We start from the raw sequence: 26,251 nt of genomic DNA, 5'->3' as shown, positions 1-26,251 counted from the left end.
GTTGGTTTGTAGAAAAACTCAAAACACGTCTTTTGGTACATGTTTCGACTAATTTGAATAATTTTTTAATAAGTTATGAAGGTTTTCCCGAGGGCGCCACTTTTGACTTCTGGAGCTCAAGCACGATGCTTAGGGTTTGAAAAACTAATTTAACATAATTTTTTGTTTATTTGAGTGTTTTCCAACATTTTGACATCAAAAACTCAATAACTCCAAGAGAAAAACAAAAAGTTTTTTTTCGAATTTTCAAATCACGATCAGGAAAAATCGATTATCAAAAAAATCAGAATTCGAACTATTTCAAAAAACTGATTTTCGTATTGCTGAATGTTTCAGCTATCTTTGAAAAAAAAGTTTATGCAAAACGGACTTGTTTCAGCTGAGATACACATGAAAGAGTGGAGGTATACTCACTTATGCTCGCTACTGTACAACTGACATGGAATGTACTCCGAGTGGCCCCCCACAACTTGCGAGTTTATTGGCTTATTTGATAGGTTCTACAGAAAAAATGACAAATTTAATAGCTTTTCCGGTGACTGGACCTAAATTTTGAGATTTTTAGATTTTTAGAAAATCAATTTTTTCAATTTTTTTTTCAAAAAATTTTTTTCATCATATTTTTTCTCAATGTTCTCCCATCTGACAAAAAAAGCGAAAACATGTAAAAAGTAGAGAATTTCATAGGCTTTTCGATAGGCTATGAAAATTTTTTTTGGTCATGTTCCTACTTTTACCAGACCCCCGAAAACTGAGATTCAAAAAAAATATTTTTTTTTGTGAAGTTGTTGGGATGTTTTAAAATGCTTTAAAAATAGAAAAACTTATGCAAACAAATTTTTCAAAAAAAATTTGAGGGTACCCGCGATGAAAATCGAAATAATTTTTTTTTGAAAATTTTGGTTTTTCAAGATTCGCAAGGATGGATAGAGTACTACTCTTTTTGGTTGACCTTTTATTTTTCATGTATGGCACAAATTAGAAATGGCTTATCCGACGTTTCGGTCTTTAGACCATCATCAGGGAAGGTTAGATTACCTACAAAAATACAAGTTACAAAAAAGGCTCACAATGCACATAAACCAAAAGACTACACTACCACTATCCAATTTTTCAAGATTTTGATGGGTATAGAAAATATGTTATTTCTTCTGTTTATACTCTGAAAACGTTGATCAATTTAAAGAAATTGACAACCACGGATTTTGAAAACCTGTATCAAGAAGTTTGAATGTTTCCTGATCAGTTTCCAATTCGTAGAATGGGCTCAAAAAATGCATTCTTTTGAGGTGGGGAAAATTTCAAAAGCTTGCAACGTGCTTTAAACGTCAGATAAACAACTTTCGCTTCGAAAACATGCTTAAAATAGAAGATTCAACAAATTCGGACACTTTAAACGAAAATTTAAAATTTTATTTTTTTACGAAAATTTCATAAGGGGGGACCACATGATATTTTCATGAAAAATTAAAATTTTAAATTTTCGTTTAAAGTGATCAAACTTGTGAACTTATATGCTTTAAGTATGTTTTCAAAACAAAAATCGTTTATTTGAAGTTTAAAGCACGTTGCAAGCTTTTGAAATTTTCCCCACCTCAAAACAATGTATTTTTTGAGCCTATTCTACGAATTGGAAACTGATCAGGGACGATTCAAACTTTTTGATACAGGTTTTAAAAATCCGTGGTTGTCAATTTCTCTAAATTGATCACCGTTTTCAGAGTATTAACAGAAGAAATAACATATTTTCTATACCCATCAAAATATTGAAAAACCAAAATTTTCAAAAAATAATAATTTCGTTTTTCATCGCGGGTACCCCCAAATTTTTTTTGAAAAATTTGTTTGCATAAGTTTTTCTATTTTTTAAAGCATTTTAAAACATCCCAACAACTTCACAAAAAAAAATTTTTTTGACTCTCAGTTTTCGGCGGTCTGGTAAAAGTAGGAACATGACCAAAAAAATTTTCATAGCCTATCGAAAAGCCTATGAAATTCTCTACTTTTTACATGTTTTCGCTTTTTTTGTCAGATGGGAGAACATTGAGAAAAAATATGATGAAAAAAATTTTTTGAAAAAAAAATTGAAAAAAATTGATTTTCTAAAAATCTAAAAATCTCAAAATTTAGGTCCAGTCACCGGAAAAGCTATTAAATTTGTCATTTTTTCTGTAGAACCTATCAAATAAGCCAATAAACTCGCAAGTTGTGGGGGGCCACTCGGAGTACATTCCATGTCAGTTGTAATTGAGTTCCATGATCCAGTTGTAGCAGCAATTCACAGTAATACGGGTGGTGAACAACTGACATTTTTCTGAATCCTGTACCAATGAATGATTTGATTACTGGAGAATGGAACATTATCATCTAAAAATGGAAAGTTGAGTGGTAAAATGCTTCTCAAAAGTTGTTTGCCTGTTCTCTTGTATGCAACTGTGTTGGTTGCTTATCAAAACAGAATGAAAACATTTTCTCTTCAGGATATGGATCATAAAAATTGAATAGTCGTAAATTACTTCTCATGTCTAGAATACTCTCCACTACCATCTGTACTTCAAATTCAAACATTCTATTTGCGTTCAAGTAGTCGAGCACTTCACCCTCGGAAAAGATGAAAAAAGAACGCAAGGTTATACTTTGCCTATTAGGGGTTTCCGGGAACATATTGAAGGAGAGCTCTTTCCATTCCGATAAGGTTTGATTGTACATTGATATTTTACATTTTCCAGAGTATAATTTCAATATTCTTGAACTGCCATCAATATTGATAGTGCATTTCACGCAAACTTCGTCATTGCTTCTCATCGCAGTTGATACTGTACTTATCCTTCAAAATTGTTAATATTGCTGAGAGCAAAAAAAAACACACTTTGGTTTACCATTCTCTTTCGGCGACCGTAACATATTTTCTCGAACTAACACTAGCGATACTTTGAAAATTAGGTTGAATAGTTTGTTTCCATACCTTTGGATCTGAAGACTTGTCTAATCCAATATAGATAGATGAATAAACTCACTTTTTATATAATTTACTATAGACATGATGGAATTTAGATTCTGAAAATATTGGCAAGCAGAAAATGAATTTTACCTTATCGAAACAATGGTACTTTATGGTTTAACGGGTGTTTATTTAATTAACGGGTGTTTATATAATAGACGGGTGTTTTGAGAATTAACGGGTGCAATACCAAAATCTAAGAATAAACGGGTGTTTATAAATCATTTTTTCAGCAGTTTTTATTTTTTTCTATTCATTCACTGTTTTACCATTTTTTGCTATTTTCTATCGTTTTACATACATATTTTCAATTATTTTGTCCGCAATCCCTGATAAGTGTCTTCTAGCATAAAATTAAAGAAGGGTTGTTCCTCAATACGTAGTACTGTAAGTGTGGAAACATTTTTAACACAGCACTTTTTGATCAGATCAGGATATCCGCGATTTTCAGGGTGATAGACCAGTTCCAGAACATTTTTGATGCGAATCTCCGAGCTGGGGCATTGTGCTGGATACGAATTATTTGATTTCTATCTAGGAATTATCTAGTTACCTAGAAATTATCTACTTTCGTGGATTATTGTTTTTTTCAGCGTTGGCAACGGATTCTTGTTTGAATCTTGGTCAGGTTCAGTACGAGAATAACAACAAGGGAGGGGTCCAACAACATTCATTCAACGGAAATAATAACTGACCATTTGGAGGATTCTTTACTTCGGTAGACTTGACCATGGATGGCATCCTTGGAGACGGGAGACCAGAAACTGGAGTAGTGGTGAGGTGAGCCAACCAACGGTAGAGAACACACTCGGGGAGAGTTGAGAAGAGCTGGAAGAGTGGTTCGACGGTTTCCCTTCCTTATATGCACAGCAAATAGATCGTAATCGTCAGGTTACCAGGTTGAGGTCAGTGGCACGTCCAGAATAGTGATGGTATCAGTTCGTGAGTTCGCAGGTCACGTTGATTGTTGTAGTCGGAGTTCACTGGTAGCAGTGTGTGCTCTCGATATTTTTTCTCCACAGGTCGTTCGCAAACGATCCGTTACGGATGCTTCGGACGCTCGCGCACGGTCCATATCGGTACCGAAAAAAAGACTCGTTATGGATCCATAACCGACCTGTTTGCGAACGTCCGTATATGGTCCGTACGCGATCCGTTCATTTCTGGTTGCTCTCCTTGCCTTCCCCATCCAATTTTTCTCTATTTTTAAAGCAAAAAAGCAATATAATGACTCATTTATTTCAGAAAAAAAACATTAAAACAATTAAAAATTCAAGAAAGATAGAAAAATCAACAAAAAAAACGAATATAACATTTTTTAAATATTCCTCATTTTTCGTCGATTTGTATCGGTTTTGTGCCAATATCTGTCGATTTTTGAAGCCAAAGTCCTAATGGAGCCGCCTCAATCCTTTTCCGCATGCTCGGCACTTGATGCTCTGAAAATTTATTTTTCTCATTTTTATCTGGAAATAAATCGCTCACTTACCGAAAAACTGCTCAAAAGTAGATTGTTTCTGCATAACTTATCGAAAAATGTTGAATTTGCGGCTCCTTATTCTTTGATTTGTATATTCGACAAGATTCTGAAAAATACAAGTCCTATACTGTGTTTATAGGTCGCCGATAGACAAACCTCAACAAAATTGTTGTACATTTTGTTCGAATTGGTCTCCAATAATTTTATCAGCCTGAAAAACCATGAAAAAGTAAATAAATCGAAGATATTTGAGAAAAAATAGGAAAAAAATATTCGAAATAAAAATAAAAATTGAGCTGGCCGCGAGAGAAAAAGTTAGTCCAATCATCCATATATGATCCGTTTGCGAAAGCAATCAGAGTCGCTAAGCAGGACGTCGTAAACCATCCTCACGCGATCTCGTATCCGAGCAGTCGATAGAAAAATTGGACATCCATAAACGGTTCGTGTGCGAATGAGAAATACGAGTCGCGCGCGAACGACCGATCGCGAGAAGCGTCGTTACGGATCCATAAAGACTCCGCACAAGATTCGCATCCATAACGCGTCTACTCGCGAACAACCTGTGTCGAGAGATCAGGATTTCGAGAAATCTCTCGAGATTTTCGAGAGAAACCGAGAGATAACTCAAAGACTGCTCCAAAAAGAGCATAGTGCGAATTTCGACTCTGGGACATTGCAAACGGACATTTGGAAACCAGACATTTCAAAATTGGACATTTCGAAACCGGTGAAACACGAATACCTTATATTTTTGAAAAAACAGGTATTATTGTGGTTCCAAGGGTCCGGGTTCGGACCGGCCATAGCATAACATTTTTGTATTTTGTTTTTGGCTTTTTGGTGACAACCAACCGGTCGACCGAAAAATATTTTTGTTTTTTTTGTTTTCAGCTTTTTGGTACCAATCTGAAGACCAAAGTTTGATCCCCACATCCGAAAATAAACAATTTATTCATTTTTCACCGGTTTCGAAATGTCAGGTTTCGAAAACTAGGAATAAGTCTGTCGAAAGATTGATTTCTCTCGAGATTTTCTCGAGACATCTCTCGAGAGATTCTCGAGAGATCTCTCGAGAGAAATATCTCGAGAAATCTCTCGAAAGATCTCTCGAGAAATCTCTCGAAAGATCTCTCGAGAATCTCTCGAGAAAATCTCGAGAAAATCTCGAGAGAAATCTTTCGAGATTTTCTCGAGAGATGTTCTCGAAGACACACACTGACTGGTAGACACCAGTGTGGCGTGAGTAAGAGTTTCTAAGTCGGGAAGGTAGATCATTCTCCTTCCACGACTCTGGGGGCCGGCAAAATGTTGACTACTTACTAGATTTTTGCTTGATGATTTATCGCTTGTCGTTATTAACTTTGGTGTGAACGTAATAGCGATTAGGGTGAGTCATGAACAGTGTGTGGTTTCGAGACCGCTTCGAGAAATTTCCCGAAAATTTTCTCGAGAAATTTCCCGATAAATTTTATCGATACTTTCCCGATACTTTCTCGAGAAATTTATCGAGACGTTTCTCGAGAAAGTATCGAGACTTTTTTGATCACAAAAGTATCGATACTTTCTCGATACTTTTCTCGAAAATTGATGGTATCGAGACCCGGAGTTTCGATAATTTCCCGATAAATCAAACAGGCTGCAGTGTGTTTTGAAACTGGATGTTTAGAAACCGGTCATTTCGCAACCGGTCGTTTCGAAACCGGTCATTTCGCAACTGGACATTTTGAAACCGGCCGTTTCTCAACCGTTCTAAAACGTCCGGTTGCGAAATGGCCGGTTTTGAAACATTCGGTTGCGAATTGACCGGTTTCAAAACGTCCGGTTGCGAAATGACCGGTTTTGAAACCTCCGGTTTCAAAACACACTGAAGAAAAATAACACTGTTGACAAAGTACAAGTTCCCGGGAAAAGTATCGAGACGTCTCGAAAGTATCGAGAAAGTATCGAGAAATCATTCAAAATTTCTCGAGAAAGTATCGATACTTTCGAGAAATATCGAGAAAGTTTCGAGAAATTTTCGAGAAATTTGTCCCGGGAAATTTCTCGATAATTTCTCGAAATGGGCTAGTATCGAGAAAGTCATATCGATACTTACATACTGTGCATGATGTCATATACATGAACACTCGTTCATACTTTTTTTGTTCTACGCAAATGTTTCTGTTTCAAACACACTCTATTTTTATGATTACTCCATCTTTTAACTCCCTCTTCAAATACGTCCAGAACATTAGAAAAACTTTTCAGACACTGGCGCGAGCACCTCAGGAAAAAAAGTTTCATTAACAAAGGTTTGGTGTCAGAGGTCCAAAACACAACACTGAATGTAGTGAGCTTGTAGAATGGGTGTTGTAGATGAAATGTGATAAACATCGGTTTTTGGTATTTCGATTGATGTTAACCCCGCATTTCTGTAGTGAGGCTGCCACACATATGTGCTTCATTATGTCTTTTTCCATTTGATTGTAGTTGGTTTGGTGGAAGGATAAGCTGCAATAGTTTTCCATCAGTTACCTTCTGCGGCCGGTTTTTCAGTTGTAAACCTTTTTCAAATTGGATCTTAAATCTACATAAGTCCAGTCGGGCAGCTCATCGGAAGTGATCAGCTCCAAGAGACTTATGAGAATGTTCTGCTTCATGATAGGACCGATGGCTGAATTTTTGTGAACTAGCGCATCAAACCGAGTGATGAATAGGATGTATTTGTCAGTTTCCCCGCTGAAGGTCTTAATGGTTTGCAGGATAGTACCGATATCTTTAGTATAGTTTACAGCAGGTGGTGCTGTTGGCTCAAGTTTGCTAGGACTGAATCAATCTTCCGGACTTGGTCTGTTGTCGGACGGTATCTTCAGTTTGAGCTTGCTCTCTCAATTTGTGCGTTACTGTAGCTACAGTCCCCCGTCAGTGGGGATCTGAATCTTGCAACGCATTCTGGAGGGGCGATGACTTTATCATGTCAGATATACGGCGATGCTTATGAATGCTTAATCTTTTATAGAATTAAACCTTACTTCATTCTTTTGATATCGGTGACTTAGTCGGTTACTGTGTAAAACAAGCACGACATATGAAAACATGATATTTTTATGTTTAAATCATGCGTACTACGTTGTCAGTACAAAATGTGACACATGTACTCTTCTCAACCATCACTACTCTCCAGTAACGTCAATAAAAGGTTGAATATTCCAGAAGACCAACTTGGTCATTTTGGGAATTCCACGGTATTCGACGTTTCCATGAGTTTAAAATTAAATGAAGATAACGTGTTTGACGCTTGTCACAATTATTTTTGTCAGAAAAGTAATAAAATTTGAGCCCAGGACCGTGTGAGGTCCAGAACAGCTCTGATGATTTTACCAATTCAAATCTCAAGTTGGAGAATTGTCAAATTCGGTGAATTTCGGAGATCGAAAAGGACTCGAAACAACTTTAAATTCACTGAAAAAGTGTTTCACATCACATCCCTTACAAATCAGATGTTTTTCGCAAAAAATTTCACCGAGGTGTGTTGTTTATGGAAAATCGGTAGTCACCAACGGTATTCTACTCGCTGCGAGGTCCCTCCAACAGATATCATTGGCACAAGCATAAAAATTTACTTAAGACGTGTTATTTGGTCTTTTTTATTCTAAACCTTTTTTTTTAGTGTCCTTTTTCGAAAAATTTGAGGTTTTCATCAAGTGAACCTATCATTTTGTGGAATGAAAAATGCCTAAAATTGAAACTTTTCGAAATTTCTCAAAACTTGAAAACTTCTAGAATTTCAACTTTTACCATCAAAATAGACTTTTTAATTGTTTATTATTGCCGTATACACCCTTTTTGAAAATCTTAATTTTTTCAACTTTGGGTCATTTTGGGGGGTGAACCTATATTTATGTGGAGGACTGTATATTGCAAGATTCACAAAAGAATCCGTTGCCGACGCTGAAAAAAACAATAATCCACGAAAGTAGATAATTTCTAGGTAACTAGATAATTCCTAGATAGAAATCAAATAATTCGTATCCAGCACTATGCCCCAGCTCGGAGATTCGCATCAAAAATGTTCTGGAACTGGTCTATCACCCTGAAAATCGCGGATATCCTGATCTGATCAAAAAGTGCTGTGTTAAAAATGTTTCCACACTTACAGTACTACGCATTGAGGAACAACCCTTCTTTAATTTTATGCTAGAAGACACTTATCAGGAATTGCGGACAAAATAATTGAAAATATGTATGTAAAACGATAGAAAATAGCAAAAAATGGTAAAACAGTGAATGAATAGAAAAAAATAAAAACTGCTGAAAAATGATTTATAAACACCCGTTTATTCTTAGATTTTGGTATTGCACCCGTTAATTCTCAAAACACCCGTCTATTATATAAACACCCGTTAATTAAATAAACACCCGTTAAACCATAAAGTACCATTGTTTCGATAAGGTAAAATTCATTTTCTGCTTGCCAATATTTTCAGAATCTAAATTCCATCATGTCTATAGTAACGATAGAAAATAGCAAAAAATGGTAAAACAGTGAATGAATAGAAAAAAATAAAAACTGCTGAAAAATGATTTATAAACACCCGTTTATTCTTAGATTTTGGTTAATTAAATAAAACACCGTTAAACCATAAAGTACCGAAACAATCAGAATTATTACTATAGGATGCCACGTTTTAGAGAAACAGACAATTAACAACAAAAGATTTATTGAATCTTTTTAAACATTTCACAGATCACAAGAATTCATAAGTCTTCTCTTGAATCTTGGCCTTCTTCAGACTTGAAAACTTGACTCTTTCTCTTATAATCCTCTCTCTTCTCATCTCCGAATCCTCTCCTCTCACAAAATAAGTCATTTGTTTTCCTTTTCCTTTCATCTCCACAATTCCACGCTCTTCCATTTCGTATCCGCCGAGAGTGTCGAGAACTTGTTTCGCCGATTCAGAGCAGTTGATACGGAGAGCTGTATAAAATCAGAGGGTCTCGGAGAGAAGAGTGGGTGAATACTCACGGATTCCGTTACTTTCCATACGACTAGCAGTGTTCACAGTGTCACCGAAGAGACAATAACGAGGCATCTGAAATGTGAAATGTTGGGTTATTTGATTATACTGTTAGTACGTCACGTTTCTTACAACCGCGCTCTACTGAAGCCGAAGAAAATTGTGAGCGAAACTGAGTGACGCCGAGAAAATGAAACATTTTTCAACGGCTTTTCAGTGGAGCACAGTTGTAAGAACTGTGCCGAGCTAATACTCACCTTCAATCCAACAACTCCAGCTACACACGGTCCTGAGTTCATTCCAATTCTCAAACGGACTTTCTCATTTGGCAAGTGACGGATTTTGAAGGTCTGGAAACTTTGGATTTTCGAATTTTCAAGTTTTTCTTACTTCAATAGCTTTCAATAAGGCCAATCCAAGGGACGCGATTTCTCCAGCATGATGATTTCCATTTGGCACTGGTAAACCCGAAGCGACCATGTAGGCGTCAGCAATAGTCTCCACTTTGTAGACATCGAATTGGTCAATGATGCGATCGAAACAGGTGTACAAGTCGTTGAGGAATTGGACGATCTGAATACAACTTATAGAAATACAGCATCTCAATACAAAAAGTTATATACATCTATCGGTTTACTGGTGGCGGACATCTCAACAAATCCGGGACAATCCGAGAAAAAAACGGTGACATTTTCAAAACTCTCTGCAGAAACGTTGGATCCCAATTTCAAACTGTCAGCGACCACTCTGAAAATCTTGTTAGAAAACAAAATTCAATTTTAATTTCTTACTCTGGCAGCATCATTTTCAGAAGCATCTCAGACTTCTCCTTTTCTCTCTCTAACTCCTCATTTCTCTCGGCAATATCTCTCTCCAGTTTGTCTGTCAATTTTTCAATAATTGAAACCATGTTATCCATGATTGTACGTTTTCTGAAAACTCAAAATGAAAATTCTGCTGGTGTGATTAAACATTACAATCCAACAGTCAACGGTTTCAACTTTCTTTTGATCTGATACAAAGACGGGCGGTCCAGTGGGTCTTCAGTCCACGCAGCTGCTACAGTATCCTGAACTATCTTCGGTGAATCCTTGAGCACTGCCATATCCGGACGGAACACTTTTTTGCCAGAAGAAGTTCCACGTTTCACCAGTGACACGATCTCTCTTGGCTCCATCGGCTCGTCTCCCCAAGGTCCCAACCTTCCAAACAACTCATAGAGCACAATCGCCAAACTATAGACATCCGCTTTCTGCACCAACAAATTCCCACATTGACCCAGCCCTGTGCTCCATCTCAACAACTCCGGTGCAGTCCACAAGTCATCTTTTCCCTCCTGAACATCCTCTTCTCTCTGCCAAGACTCTTCGGAACGAAGTTCACGTAGACCGAAACTCGAGAGACGGACCATCCAACGACCATCAATCAAACAGTTTGTGGACTTCAAGCGGCCATGACAACCGACTGGAGAGGAATGAAGGTATTCAAGTCCAGCGATGATATCCTTTGTCATCTGACTTCTGAATACATCATCCAACGGCATATCGTCATTATCTAGAATATCTTTCAATGATCCACGTGGAGCCAACTCATAAACAAGAAAGACATCCGGCGAGTGGATAACCATTCCCACAAACTCAATGACATTCGAGTTGACCGACTCTTGAAGCTGTGCGATTTCCATTCGAATAGATCTTGTCAGTTCCACATCAGTCCTATAGATTCTCTTCAATGCAACAGTTCTTCCCTCGTACAAACCAACTCCAAAATCTTTCAGTTGATGCCATTTATCATCTTCTGATGCCTGAGTGGGGGCTACACCAAACCCTGGAATCTGACCGAATGGACCAACGGCTCGAGCAGTGGAGCCGGTGTGAAAGACTGAAGAAACTTGAGAGGATGAAGTAGCAGGCGCAACATTATTGTAGTCCTCGATGAAGAAGTGAGAGTCACGGAGGGCTTGAGACTGGAATTATTAGACTTATGTATAGGGTTTGAAAATCTGAAAAAAAAACTAACCGCCGCCACAAAACTTCCATGAATACTAGCCATACTTCTCAAACTTTGTTGACTCATCAAGTTGGTATGCTTCTTCAAAATAATCTGGTTCCGGTCAATCATAAAAAACAATGAGTGAAGTTTCCTCTCATATCGGTATCTCTTGTACAAGAATGCAGCTGCAATCGCCAGTCCAATCAGTACAGCCACTCCAACAGAAATCACAATAATGAACGTATTATTCGCCGGTGGTCCACATTTCTCTCCATAGAATCCACATTCTGGTGTATCCTTTGGCGCCGACTTATTCACAAAATCAATCGATAATCCCTCCGAATAATCCGTCATGACCCATTGCGTACTTGTACTAGTTTGACCTAGACGAGCACAAGGAAATAGAGAATATGAATTTCGAATGGAGCTGCTAAAGTGGTAGTAAACTTGCATTGACCCTGCAATTGCTCCGTATCCGTCTACGAATTCTGTGAACCCGGTGACACTTTTAATCTGCCGACTGATCATGTACTCGTAAAAGATTGCAGATTGATAGATATTGGCTCCAACATTCAACGCGTCATTCGTGGCATCTGCTAGGTACTGTATTCCATCAAACAACAACTTGATGCGATCCCAGCGAGGAACAGTTTTCTCAGATACCGAGGCATTGCAAAATGGAGGACACATCTTCATAGCTTTCTTCGTCAAAACTTGATTCTGGATATCTTTCCACGTGGAGTTTGGCTCAGCTGGCGGTGGGCCATCAGATAACACAATGAAATTCTTGTACACTTCGTGAAGATCATTTTCAGTTAAATTGTAGTCATTAACTGAAACAGAAAAGTTAAGACTGCCAACTGCCTGAACTTACTATCCATAGCTCCCAAATGAAGAAGTCTTTGATCTCCAGAAGTCGCTTCCAGCCACTGATAATTAGTGTCGTAAGCAACATAGCCAATCACAAAGTACTCTCCTGACTGCATTTTATTGAGCTCTCCGAGTTTAAAGAGATAGTTTCGTAGAAGGTTTGCATTGGAGGACCAGTCACAGATAATAAAAACTGGAATGAAATGGAAATGAACTATAGTACCGTGATATACAATTTGACTTCTTTGAGTTGAAAATGCCCAACTTTGAGAGAGTGTTACGGTACCAGTAATTGTCCACAAAAAGTAAATTATATATAAGAGAGCTTCATTTTTGTAGTTGACAACTTTTTTCTACGGACACTCCCTAGCAAGTTACATATCGACAAAGTAATTTCTCCCTCAAATCGTCCGTGCAAAATAGAGTGATTATTAAGCTGTCGCCTTAATATGATTATAACTCTCTAGAGAGTGTTTGTACAAAAAGGTTGTCAACTGTAGAAATGTAGCTCTACCCATGTTCGGTATGGTTTTTACATAATCTACTTTGTGGGACAATCAGTGATACCGTAAAACCCTCTCAAAGTTGATAATTTTCAACGGAAAAAGGTCAGATTGTATACACATCTTACTGCACGATACTGTAGGTGTCAAGACTCACTTCTTGCTTTCTGAGCGTCATCTTTCACTTTCTCAGTGACGTCAGCCATTGGGTCGAGACGAGAGTCTACCAGAATATCGATTTTGTTTACTGTGAGGGCATCTAACAAGTCCGATCTAACTCTCGAGTCAAATGCACTCAAAGTCGTGGACGGTGAGACGATTGCCACTTTTTTCCAGTCGTATTTAGTCAAGAAGTACACAACAGACTTTGCCAACGAATTGGTCTGAGAGTTCATCAACACTGTCGTCTGATCGAATCCTTTTACACTATTCAAATCCATTTCGCAGACCTAAATTTTAGTCTAAGCTCTGACTTCTAAATAGAACTCACATCAGAAACTCCAACTTTTGCATTGATATTCAAAACTGTGCTCTGAATATAACAGTTTCGAGATAGTCCCATCACGGCGACGGTTCCATTGTTGAGAGCGGCTGTTCTTGCAGCCATTGGTCCGGCTATTTTACTTGTATCCACATAGTTGACAGACAGATTATGAAAGACTTCCAGCTTCTTATTGGCATTCAAACGTTTTATAGCAACATCTATGGCAGATGGAATATAGCCGGCACCTGAAATTAGACATTGACCTTGTCTATCAGGCTTTTAGTCCGGATCGGTATTTTTAGGCTAATAGGCTTTTAGGTCTTAGGCTGGTCTTAGGCTTAGGCTGTCTTAGACTAGGCTTTTTTATGTTTAGGTATTCTTAAGCTTAGGCTTTCTTTGGCTTAGGAACATTCTAGATTTAATTCTTGGGCTTGTTAGGCATAGGCTTATGCTTTTTCTCGATCTGAGGCTTACGATTCTTTTTTTTTAGAAGTTAGCGGACCCTCATAGCTTCCAAACAATTTGTGTTTAATAATTTGAACTACATACCTTCATCATCACAACTTGTTCCAGTGGCACACCCGAACGGAGCCAAGTAATCAATCTTCAGTGGAAAGTATACTGTAATATCCTCCAACTCAATCTTATCAAAATTCCAGATGACATCAGGCAAGAATATGAGAAGAAAAATGAGTTTCAGCATAGAAAATGAAAGAATGAATATTTGAAAAATAAAATATTAGAGTTTGGAACCGGAAATTGAATTTTCACAAAGGGATTAGTGCGGGGTTTTCAGTTTTCAAAGTTATTTTATCTTGAAACAGGAAATTGAAAAATATGGAATGCGTCAACCCACACCACCGGATATTGCAGTCATGTGGATGCTGGGATGGAGCAGACAAAGAGCAGTGGACTAGGGAAAATAAATTTTTTTGACTTTATTAATACAAACTTCTTTGAATCTTTACAGACTTGAGTTTTGAGACAATCATTGACAAGAAAAATGCAAAAGTTCGGAAAATACTGGAAATTAGGACACAAATCAGAGAAAAATTAATCTAGATCAGCATACAAAAAGCGATAAAATGTAAAAGAAAAGCACGGGAATCAAGAAAAAAACGGGAAGACTGGAAAAATGACAAGTCCGTAGAGAAAAGGAGGGGTACCCGTTTGGAGTAGGAGATTTTTGGGAAATCGTTTTGAAAGTTTTTGAGTGAATTTAAAATCAAAGAGATAAATTCAAATCAAGGCATGGGACTGTTGATTCTTGTTCTCTTCGTCGTTAATCCATAGGACAGCCGAACGTTTTGCAGGGGAGCCAAGGACAACCTGGAAACGAGAAATGAGTTTCTTTCGGCGATTATCAGTGTCCAGATGTTCTAATTTTTTGACAAATTCAAAAAATTGCTCAACTTTGAAGCATCAGCACTACTCAAGGACAAATTCCAACTTGTCGAAAATACATTGACTGTGTAGATCAAAACTAGGGCTATATTTTTGTAGTTGGAAGTTATTTGATAGCTGTTCACGCCTTTGAGTTATGGACCTTCAATGTTGGTATCTCTGACAGCGAAAGATAAGAGACGCAGAGAAGCGAGACGCCCTCCTTTTTTTGCACGCTCTCTCGTCTGTCTGTGTCTCCGAATGTCCAATATCCGTATGCTTTCATTTGCATACTTCCTGTATGTCTGTGTATCCAGATGTCCTACAATTTTCAGTCTCACCTTCTTCAAAGTATTTCTGAAACTTGTTCCAAATATCGCATAGCAGAAGAAGTTTGCTGTTCCATTCACCACAACCAACAAGTTTGACAGATCCACAAAGTATACCAACATCGTCTGAAATGAAAAAATATGAATTCAAAATTCGATAACTCAAGAAACATACCGGATCGTTGAAAATGAGCTCCATAAAATTGACCAATAAAGCGGTGAAATTGCAGAAAATGAAGAAGAACACGACGAGGATTAGAGATATTGTGTCGTCTTCTGGATAATGAAAATGTTAGAATTTCAAAGAAAAATAGTCTAGTTACCTCCATTTTCATTGGAACTTCCTTTGGTGACAACTGTGAAAACTACGCAGATATTCAGAAGAATCAACAGAGTCAATGGTCCAATCGCCAAGAAAGTTGTGTACATATAAGTATAGTAAATCGCATAGTATGCAGGATCCAGACGAATATCTGTCGGACAAATTTGCATAGAATCCAGTCCGTGCTCGTCGAGACAATCCACTTTTTCCAGTTCGAAAAAGTGCGGAACGTTGTAGGCGCAGCAAAGAATCATCAAGATAGTGCACGTCATTTTGGCGCGTCTGGATCGATTGAATTCATTCGAAAGACTATAGTTTTAAGACTCACTTTGGTGTGCAGTACAACTGTTTGACACTCTCTGGAAGTACGACGATGATGAAGCAATCGACTGCAGCGGCCACACAGAAATAGACAGAACTTGTCTGGAAGACTGCGGCGACCGGGAAGATTATAGGGGCTCCGATGACATAGAGGTAGGCGAGGGCTGGAAAACGGTATTTTTTCGGGAATTTTTTAGATAAAGACTACGGTGGGGTCCTTGTTCTAAACTTTCCGGAAAAAAACATCCAAAAAATTAGCTTATTTTGAGAAAGAAGGTTTCCAAGCAGTACAGGAAGGGTTATGTCAAAATCAGGTGCCGAAATTGAGCTTGTCATTAATATTGACTCAAAATTTGAGATACAGTACCGCTCAAAAGGTTATGGACTTTGGCCGTTTTCAGTTGAAATTGTCCAACTTTGACAGTGTGTCATGGTAATTCAGATTGTCCCATCAAGTAGATTTTAATGAGTTATACAGAATAAAGGTAGAGCTTTATTTTTGTAGTTGACAACTTTTTTGCACGGATACTCCCTAGCAAGTTACATATCGACAAAGTAATTTCACTCACAAAAAATAGAGCGATTTTGAAATGTCATCTTATATTGACCATAACTCTCTAGGGAGTGTCCGTACAAAAAAGTTGTCAACTACAAAAATGGAGCTCTACCTTTGCTCCGTATGGTCCATTAAAAATTTTACTTAGTGGAATAATCAGTGATACCGTAACCCTCTTCCAAAGTTGCCCATTTTCAACTGAAAACGGCCAAAGTTCATAGCCCGGTGAACCTTTTTGAAAATTATTAAACGCACTAATTGAACCTTTTTAACGTTTAAAAAGGGTTTTCAAAAAGCAGTTTCATATTTCTAATGAGTGATTTCGACTTGCAAATCTACTGTTTATTTCTATTAGTCTTGTTCTCCAAATACATGTATTTTCATACTTTCCAAGTCTATTCAGACTCCCCAACTCACTCGGATAATCATGATGTCTCCACGCCTCCAAAACAAACAAGAACATCGCCGTCAAAACCAAAAAGAAATCCGAAAAACCCAGAGCTGCCAGATAGATTGATGTCGAATGAACAGCTTGTTCCGGATGCAGATATGTTTTCACAACCAAAATGTTTCCAATCAATCCGATCATTCCAACAATTGCCAAGAGAACTCCAGATACCGCCAGGTTGTACGTCTGCAAAATTTCTTTAGATTTTGGTTCTTGGGTTTCAAGAACATGTTCCCCCTTTTCGCTTCGTATGCAAAAGTGTGAGAAAAGAAAAAAATGGAAGGAAGAACATGAAAAGAGCACATAAAATGCTCCAAGTGCATTCCAAATTTTACGATTTTTGGGAAACCACGTCACTACATTTACGTTTACCAAGTGTGAACAATGTTATAAAAACTTACCAAATATTCAGGATCTGTGGATCCCAAACACGAGTTACAGAATATTGGAGGCGGCTCGAAATCCAGGAGTTGGCTGGTGGTGGCTTCCATATTCATCTGCAATTATTATTGAATTTCAGATAAAGATGAGGGGTTGAAGATAGATATGAGCTACTAAGTCAAAGAGTCATCATCGAAAAAAGTGGGAAGAGCGGCAATGGGGGGAGTAGAAGGAGCTAATTGAATTTCATGTCTTTTTGATGCCCCCTTTTTTTTCTCTTTCTTAATGTAGTCTTTATTCAAGAAGAGGTCGCAGAGTACGTAAAACACCTCGGAATACCAATGAGTTGATCCGTGACAAACTGGGGACAAATATGTGGGAAGGAGAGGTTGTTAGAGGAGAAAAGGATTTTTAGAAGTTGTGAACGGATTTGTAGAGTGTCTGGTATCAAAATGTTCGTATTGAGCTGAAAATTACAGTGGTTTTGTTTTCAAGTCCTGTAGATCAAATACAAAAGAGTTAGAGCGTGATCCAGTTATGCGCAACACTGGCGCACAACGAGCGTCTTGGCGCACCTTGGCCTTCATTTTTTTATTTTTTTTATTTTTCGGTGTTTTCCATCATTTTTCGCGCTTTCTTTCGATTTTTCTTTTAATTAATAACTCAAATACATAGTTTTCAGCTTATTTCGCATGTCCACCACAGCCGATTCTACAGAAACTACAGAAACCGTCGAGAAACAGGTAATTTTAATATAACTTTCTAGTTTTTAAGTTTAAAAATTGCAGAACACCGAAAAAAGCGCAGAATCAACTGGGAAAGCGGAAAAAGTGAGTTTTCCAGCTATTAAAATAAAAAATGGAATATTTTTTCAGCGAAAACGACCGGAAAACGTGGATTTTACAGGAAGCAAAAAGAAAAAGTGGGAAGACCCGAATAAGAAAGTGGACCCATTGGAGGAGCTTCCTATGAATGTTCCGTTCAAAATAGTCGATGGTAAGAGTGAAAAAAAGAAACGAGAAACCGATTTTTTCACGTTTCAATTCAATTCTTTTATTTTTTGCACTGAAAAAAGCAGTATTTTTAGGTTTTCAGACGTCGCAATGGATGAAAAAAGTGTCCCATCCATCAGAATTGTGTAAAATTAAATTTTCTATCTTATGAGCCAGAAAACATAAATTTTGGTCAAAAATTGACTATTTTGATACAGAAAAACCGATTTTCAGAAAAATGAGATTTTCAGCCATTTCATCGAATATTTCTTTTGCAAAAAATGTAACAGTTTGGGAGCATCCTGAAGTACATTATGTGCAGTTTTTATTAGAAAATGTTTCCTGCCGAAAAAGTTGTACTCATTTTTCTGACAATCTGTTTTTCTGTATCAAAAAAGTCAATTTCTGACCAAAATTTATGTTTTTTGGCTTATTCGATAGAGAAATTCATTCTCTACAATTCTGATGGATCTGACCTCTTTCATCCATTGCGACGTCTGAAAACCTGAAAATACTGCATTCTCAGTGCAAAAATTGAAAGAATTGAATTAAAACTTGAAAAAAACGGCTTCACGTTTCTTGCAGTTCTTTTTTACAGTATGGGAGACCGTGAGCAGGAAATAAAGATTTTTTATTCAAAATGTTTTCAGGAGTCCGTCACCTATCTCCCTACTGGGCGTGCTACCGAACTCGCACAAAAGGGAGATGGATTGGTCGAAAAATGGTCGAAGTCTTCTCCGGAGAGTTTCTTTCGACGAATCGAAATTATGCAGTGAGTTCTAAGTGAAAATCTATAGAAAAATCTAAAATTCCCGTTCGATTTTCATAAAATTTCTCTCACAAGAATCTCATAAATTATCGAAGAAGAAGCCGCGGCGCTTCGAAAATTCACAGATTTTCTAGTGATAAAAAGTTCCAAATCGACCATTAGGGAATTCCGAAATTCGGATACGGAAATTCAAAAATCTTTCCGTTTTTCGGTTTTCCAGTTCCACTTAAAATCACGGATTCAGAATTCAGAATTCAGGAAAAACACTTGAAATAATAAAACAGAAATCGAGAAGAAACGAGGGAGGAAGGAATAAAAAGAAAAAAGAGAGAAAAATGTTTTCGAAAACCAAAAAACCAGCAAATAAGAGAGCAGTGCCCCCCGAAATCATCTCGTTCAGTATATAATTATCTGAAAATGAATGACATTTCGAGAGAATTGAAGAGAGAGAATGTTTTAGAATGAGTCACTCAAAATTGAATTTTAATAGTGAAATCAGAGTGTTTAGCTAGAAAATGTAGCAATTTTTCAAAAAAAAAGTTTATTTTGGGAGCTAAAATAGTCAATTTGACAAGTGAAATTTGCTAATAGTTAACCGAATAGAGCGGTAATAGCATGACTATTAAAACTATCAAATTTCCATTCGAATATTTCAAATTCAACTGATTTTGACAAGAGTCATGTAGATCAGTTTGGAGTTATCGGACGTGACTCATATCATTGAAAAGCTGAGAAAACGCTGATTCCAAATATATTTTCAGTTTTTACCCTCGAGGTCTGGTATTCGAGAAAAATGAGGTAAAAGTTCTGAAAAATGTCAAATGTTTACCTTTCTGACACGCGAAACTTTTTTAAAGTGTTAAAAAGGTAATGATTTGTCATTTTTCAGAACTAACTTTGACCTCGTTTTTCTCGAATACCCGGGTTCGAGGAAACTGAATATATATTTGGAATCAGCGTTTTCTCAGCTTTCCGGTGATATAAGTCACGTCCTATAACTCCACGGTCAATCGGGAGCCTTCCCTAGTAAATTTTTTGATTTTGTTTTTAAAACAGCTACTTCTAGACAACCATAGAACCGTTGTCTAGGCTGTAAACCCTCCATTTTTTATGACTAAAAATGATTTTTAGTTACAGAACATGACTCATTCAAGCATAGGCAACAATTGTTTTCAGTCCTCCATTAATTAAAGTTTCTAACAAAAACTGCTGAAAAGAAAAGCGAAATGATTCATTTTTCTCTACAAAAGTAGTTCTCTTCCCCTCATTCACAGAAACACATCCATATCCCCTCCTCGCCTCTGGGCATACTGTGAACCTAATCAAATATGACTTTAAACAGAAAAAATGAAGAAGAAATAGAAAAAAAAACACCATTAAAAGTGACGGGAAGAGAGTCTCACCACGCAATTCGCCTAAAGGGATGTATGATTTTTGAGACAACGATAAGGTTCTGTAAGGGAAATTCTCGAGAAGGATTCTCCAAAAGTTTCAGTTCTGAATTTAACTAAGAAACGTCACTCACAAATACAATCAGAATACAAATCACATCACTTTTTATATTTTTCAACTAAAAGATTGGATATTTAGAAAAAAATTTGGGGGTTTGAGGATGACATTTCTCAAGAAATGACAAAGTTGCTCAAGCGGGGAGAAGAAGAGCTCATCGAGCTCATTGAAGAAGTTGTATGCAAATCAGGAAGAGATTTTGCACAATTATGCACCTTCATCTTTGGAAAGAAGCCGGAGATCAAGGTCATGGAGTATCAAGAACTCGAGGTAGAGAGCAAAAGGGGCGGAGTCAGATGAGGGATGGGGGAGGAGGAAATATAGATAACGGGTATCAAAATGGAGAACAATGCACTGAAAAACTCCAAAAATAGCTCAAGAGGATAGAATCAGACATGTTTTCTTCATTTTTCTCACAAAGTTTTCCTATGTGTCCTGAAATATAATCCAGCTTGACACATAAAAGAAGCCAGAAACTTGATGAAACAAATAGTGATCCCCGAGAGCACTGAGCCCCCAATCAGTCCACCTATTCATTGAAAAGAACGAACATTTTCGAGAAAGTGATGGCAGATTCGCTGAAAAAGGCAAGAGAACCGAGTTTCCACTTTTCAAGTTGGATTAAAAATTAAACCTATGAGCTCATTCATTACCTCAAAACAGATGAGCTATCTGAACCGGAAGCTCATTTTTTCTCTAAAAAAATGGATTACGCCATCTGTAATCCCCTCTCAAAGATCCTCAAAAGACACATATTATGGGCGGAGTTTCTCCAGAAATTCCCAGAATACCCCCACCCAAATTATCACAAAAAAGATGTGAAAAGAAGGAACAAAAGCTTAGGTTAAGCCATCTCCTTATATTCACACCCCAAAGACCCACAAAGTGGACGAGCATAGGGAAATGAAAACGAAAAAAATGAAGGAGAAGATGGTGTTGGTGGCGAAGGAAATTGGAGAATTTCACTGTGTTGAATGGACAAAAGACACACTAACCCGAAAAAGAAAAGGGTATTTTTATTTTTCCTAATCTGGAGGGAGGGGTAACGATTCTGGAAAATTTGAAAAGAAAACAGCAACAAATTGAAGAAAACGGGAAAAGGACGAACGGCGATGAATTTTATTGAAGTGCTGTCTAGATGTCTTTCCTTCGAAAAAGCTTCGAGCAAAAGTCAAAAAGTTGAGCAAAGGAGACTGGACTAATAGATATCCGGACTGACAGTAATCTATTTTACTTGGCTCACATATCGCACTGCTAGCTGACAGAAGGTCATCAGATAACTCCGAGACTATTCTCCCCTGAAAGAGCAACGAGCTCTTCTAGACCCTTTCCGGCCCAAATGGACTTCAGCGAAGAAGACAAACGAGAAAAAAGCGAGAGGTCGACAAGTACCTTTGACGCGGGAAATTGACGAGATTCAAGTGGTCTTCGAGATAAAAATGGATGTTTTCACAAAAAAAGTGAAACGACGACGCAAAAAAAAGTGAAGAAAAAATAAGAAAAACAAGAAGTGAGAAAGAGCACTTCAGATTCATTCGGGAGCCGAAAATCTTGGCTGGTCCGAAGGCCTTTTATAGTGCCCCCCGAAAGCTACAGTATCACGTCATTATTGCCTTCGCCCACGGGCTTAATGAGTTGTACAGTCAATAAAAAGAGGCGAAAATGTGCGAAAAGTCCATTAACTTCGCACATTTTGCCTCGCCCATTTTGGCTTAGGGTAGTGGTGACGTGGCTAATGGAAAGAAGAGAAGAGGTCAATTTCGATACGAAACCCGTGGGCGATGTATAGATGTATACGAAAATTAGTTTGTGCCGAAAAGTGCTCATTTTCTGTTTTCTCATTAACACCAAGAGAAGAATGTCAAGACTTTTTTTTGTTCGAATTCACAAGAAAGTTATACCAAAGAACAAAACACATACACACATAAAAAGTAAACAGAAAAAGGTACAGACTAGCTTCTAGATGGTTCCATCTCTAAACAATGGTGCATTGACCGATAATGACGTCTCGCCCCCCGACGCTCCCCCCATTCCTATAATTAGGTCGAAACGCCTAATATGCAAATTTATGCAACCCATCAGAAGAAATTTTATTTCAAGCCATAATTTCTTCCAAGAAATGAGAGAAAAGAGGAAATTCGATGAAAAACTCGAAAAGTTGGACCTCGTATTTTTTGGTGTGAGGTGTCACGCTAGCGGATGATTTAGAGGTTTACGAAGTTTCTGAAGTATTGACTTCGTGCTGGTGACGCCGTCAAAAAGTTATTTCTGCTTCTTTAAGTTCTGAAATTCTGAAATTCTGAACTTGATCCAACAAAAAAACACTATCATATCACGTCCTGAAACCCACGAGAAATGTTCAATTAAACTTTTCTTCTTGGAGATCACAGACCAAATGTTGCTAATTTCGAAAGACCAGGAAATTGGAATTAGAATAAGGAAGCAAACATTAGAATTCGGAATTCTGAATTTGGAATTCTGAATCCAATTTTTACGACGTCACACCTGTAGAGCCCACACACATCGTGAGAACCTCATTTCTGGAATTTCCGAAAAAACAAAGACAAGTGAAATCAGATTGTTTACTGAAAGAAAAGTTAAGGAGACTAGGAAAAGAAGCTCTTCTTTGACACACGGCCCCATATAATTTCCCGTTAGTTTTCCGTTAGTAAACGCTACGCCATCGTGACTTTTTTGTCTCTTTTACTTCGAGGAGGAGGAGGAGCACATCATCATCAAAAAATCATAGACTAAATCGAGTTTCGAAAATGTGATAAACGGAGGGAAGAGGAGTTCCCTTTAGAAGAGTAGACAGGAATGAGTCAGGGTTTCTTTTGCAGAAAAAAAAGAAGGAAATCTGGACTCGATGAACTGTAAAATAAGGCTATTTTTGGTTTTCAGAGGTTATAATGAGAAAAAAAGACAACAATAAGTTAAAGGAGGACTGAAATCATATTTTATTTATTTCCGATTACGATATTTCAGAGATTTCTAAAATAAATCTTTCATCATTGAAGTATATGCTAAAAATTGCTCCAAACGCCACAAGTCTTGTTCTCCTGACTCAAAAGAAGGCTTGGTGGAGGAGTTTTTACGCACGGCCGTGTAATCCTCTCAGACGAAATTTTTGATCATTTTCTCGTTTTCTCACTTTTTCCAAGATTTATATTTTTAAAAAACTACGAAAGTTTGGAAATGAGGAATTGAGCAAAAATCTTGTCCGAGAGAACTACACGGCCACACGAAAAACTCTTCCATCTAGGCTCATTTTAAACCAGGAGTACGGGAATTGTGGCGTTCGTTTAGAGCGATTTTTAGCATATGCTCCAATGATGAAAGTGTTTTTAGAATTGTCTGAAGTACCATAATCTGAAATTAAAGAATATGACTTCAGTCCTCATATAAAGTTCTGACCTCAAAAATTGAAACTAAACGATACTTTTTTAAAAGATCACATAAAATTACGCTCACCACCTCCCTCGTGATGAATGAAAATTGAAACCTTTGCCACCAGATGTCAATTCTTCCCTCCCCGATCCTATCACTTTTTTCCAACACTCTGGTTTTTCATCATTAGCGTCAAGACTAAAGTGAAACTTTTTTAAACTCAAAAAGTACTTTCAGAAAATCGCTTGCAAAATGGGACGAATCTATGTGAATGGAGAGCAGATGACCGATACGGACTATGTGTTGAAGAATGGCGATCGAGTCGATCATTGGGCTCACCGGCATGAGCATCCGGTAAGAATTGGAGTTCATTAGGGAAGGCTCCCTGGAGTTATAGGACGTGGCCTATATTATTGAAAAGCTACGAAAACGCTGGTTCCAAATATATATTCAGTTTTTGTCCTCGAAGTCTGGTATTCGAGAAAAAACGAGGTCAAAGTTTGGCCCGCTCTGAAGTCATTACCTAACCGACGTACCGTGAAAAATATCGGCACCGTCAGCGGCCCAAACTTTGACCTCGTTTTTTCTCGAATACCATACTTCGAGGACAAAAACTGAATATATATTTGGAACCAGCGTTTTCGTAGCTTTTCAATAATATAGGCCACGTCCTATAACTCCACGGTCACTCGAGAGCCATCCGTTTGATCAAACTTCTATACATTTTTTATTTCTCCAGGTTCGTGATCTCCCAATCCGGATAATAAGTGACACCGACGACCTTCTTGTCGTTGAAAAACCACCATCTCTTCCAGTACACACGTGCGGTCAATATGCCATTCATACAGTCCTCGGACAGTTGAGAGTTAACGAAGGAATCACTGGATTGAGAGGTATACGGTTTTTTTTTGCCATTTTTTCTGTTTTTCATTGAAAATGTGAACATTTCTGATGATTTTTCAGAATATCTTCTAATTCTCAATGATAGTCAAAATTTGACTTTCTTTTTGAAAAAATTTTCAGAAAGTTCGAAAAAATGTTAATTTTGAATTTTGCCGCCAATTACCCGGACCCTCGGGCCGGCCCGGGCCTTTACAATTATTGGATTTACTCATTCAATTTCTCATAACTCCCTAATCATTTCAGTTCTTCACCGTCTGGATCGTGCCACTTCTGGTGTGCTCCTCTTCGCGAAAAACTATGAAACTGATCTGGAATTCAAGACGACACTGAAACAAGGAGAGTGGAGTAAAGAGTACATTTGTAAGGTGGATGGAGTGTTTCCAGAGTGAGTTTTGGTTTTAGAGAAACAATATTTTTACGATGATCCTAGTTTTCAGCGAAGAACAAATCTGCGACCAACCCATCGGACCGCTCGTCATTTCAATGGGAATTCAGTGTGTGAGGCCTGATGGAAAAGAGGCGAAGTCGAGATTCAAGTAAATTAATTTTCAAATTCGGGCCAGTTTTGGCTCAAAAGCAACATTTCAAGACTGAATTTGACGTTTTGTGACTGAAAATCCCGTCCAATTCCCACCTTTTTGGCTTAAAATCAGTTAAATTCCTACTTTTTAAGCTTAAAATCCTTCAAATTCTCACTTTTTTGGTTTCAAATCAGTTAAATTCCTACTTTTTTGAATGAAAATTCGTCAAATTCCGAATTTTTGGCTTAAAATCCGTAAAATTCCATATATTCCCAAAGATCACACTGTTTTTTTTTCAGAAAACTCTGGTCGGACGGAACACATTCGGTAGTGCAAGTTCACATCGAAACGGGAAGAACTCATCAGATTCGAGTACATTCACAATTTCTGGGTTTGTTTTTTTTGTATTTTTTTTCCTTTTTTCAGTTAAAACCATTTTTTTTTCAGGTCATCCAATCGTTGGCGATCAACTCTACAATTCGACTGTCTGGGGATCGACAAAAGGGAAAAATGCAGAGTATCAGAAGAGTTTTGAGGAGGTAGCGATCGAAATTTCTGAAATTTTTTAAAAAAGTATTTTTGAGTTTTCAGCTCTGCGAAGATGTTCGAAACACGCACAAATCTGAAAATTGGCACGAGAAACCGAATCCGGAATACGAACAACGAATGGAGCACCTCGCCGCCGATTCTACTGAAATCACAACGGAAACGCCAGGACTTACTGTAGATCAACGACCGGAATTTGATGAAATTTGTCAGAAATGCAACGTGGAATCGAAGAAAGTGCCCGATAATCATTATCAGTTGTTCTTGCATTGTTTGAAATATGAGACACCGAAATGGTGTTTTAAAACGGAATTGCCGGAATGGGCGGTTCAAAAGTAAGAATTCATATCTCTTTAATTGTTTCTGTTGTTTCATGTTTTCATTGTTTTTATCATTTATTAATTTATTGATTTTCAATTTTCAGTCACCATAATCGATGTCCTTAATGTTACAGTAGATATCCCAAATTGGTTTCGGCCAGACTTGCACTACAAGTTTTGTCCAAAAATTTACTTTCTGAAAAATTTACTTTTTGAATTTTTTTCAGTACTGAA

General features: G+C 37.6%; 3 protein-coding genes across 3 annotated transcripts; 1 reads left to right on the top strand and 2 right to left on the bottom strand.

Moving 5' to 3' along the window:
- Nucleotides 1-9,211: 9,211 nt before the first annotated feature.
- GCK72_006874 (uncharacterized protein) lies at nucleotides 9,212-14,033 on the bottom strand (the record flags this gene model as incomplete). The annotated part of the gene is made up of 11 exons (XM_053725861.1): nucleotides 9,212-9,441; nucleotides 9,490-9,556; nucleotides 9,739-9,831; nucleotides 9,941-10,054; nucleotides 10,105-10,228; nucleotides 10,273-10,413; nucleotides 10,459-11,447; nucleotides 11,501-12,306; nucleotides 13,004-13,229; nucleotides 13,337-13,575; nucleotides 13,880-14,033. The coding sequence occupies 11 exons, from the start codon at nucleotides 14,031-14,033 to the stop codon at nucleotides 9,212-9,214; spliced, it is 3,183 nt and encodes a 1,060-aa protein (XP_053590055.1).
- Nucleotides 14,034-14,569: 536 nt separating this feature from the next.
- On the bottom strand, nucleotides 14,570-17,186 carry GCK72_006873 (uncharacterized protein; the record flags this gene model as incomplete). Its single annotated transcript, XM_003109865.2, has 7 exons — nucleotides 14,570-14,659; nucleotides 15,055-15,168; nucleotides 15,218-15,318; nucleotides 15,366-15,646; nucleotides 15,693-15,849; nucleotides 16,659-16,875; nucleotides 17,091-17,186. The coding sequence occupies 7 exons, from the start codon at nucleotides 17,184-17,186 to the stop codon at nucleotides 14,570-14,572; spliced, it is 1,056 nt and encodes a 351-aa protein (XP_003109913.1).
- A 576-nt stretch (nucleotides 17,187-17,762) lies between these two features.
- Nucleotides 17,763-26,036, top strand: GCK72_006872 (uncharacterized protein; the record flags this gene model as incomplete). The annotated part of the gene is made up of 12 exons (XM_053725860.1): nucleotides 17,763-17,813; nucleotides 17,859-17,900; nucleotides 17,946-18,066; nucleotides 18,713-18,834; nucleotides 20,422-20,610; nucleotides 23,965-24,081; nucleotides 24,467-24,620; nucleotides 24,874-25,015; nucleotides 25,068-25,166; nucleotides 25,451-25,542; nucleotides 25,599-25,690; nucleotides 25,743-26,036. 12 exons carry the CDS (start codon nucleotides 17,763-17,765, stop codon nucleotides 26,034-26,036), a joined length of 1,515 nt encoding a protein of 504 aa, XP_053590054.1.
- Between the last annotated feature and the right edge of the window lie 215 nt (nucleotides 26,037-26,251).

The sequence above is a fragment of the Caenorhabditis remanei genome, chromosome II, assembly GCF_010183535.1.
Source record: "Caenorhabditis remanei strain PX506 chromosome II, whole genome shotgun sequence".
NCBI classification, from domain to species: Eukaryota; Metazoa; Nematoda; class Chromadorea; order Rhabditida; family Rhabditidae; genus Caenorhabditis; species Caenorhabditis remanei.
This window is presented reverse-complemented; position numbering and strand designations above follow the sequence as displayed.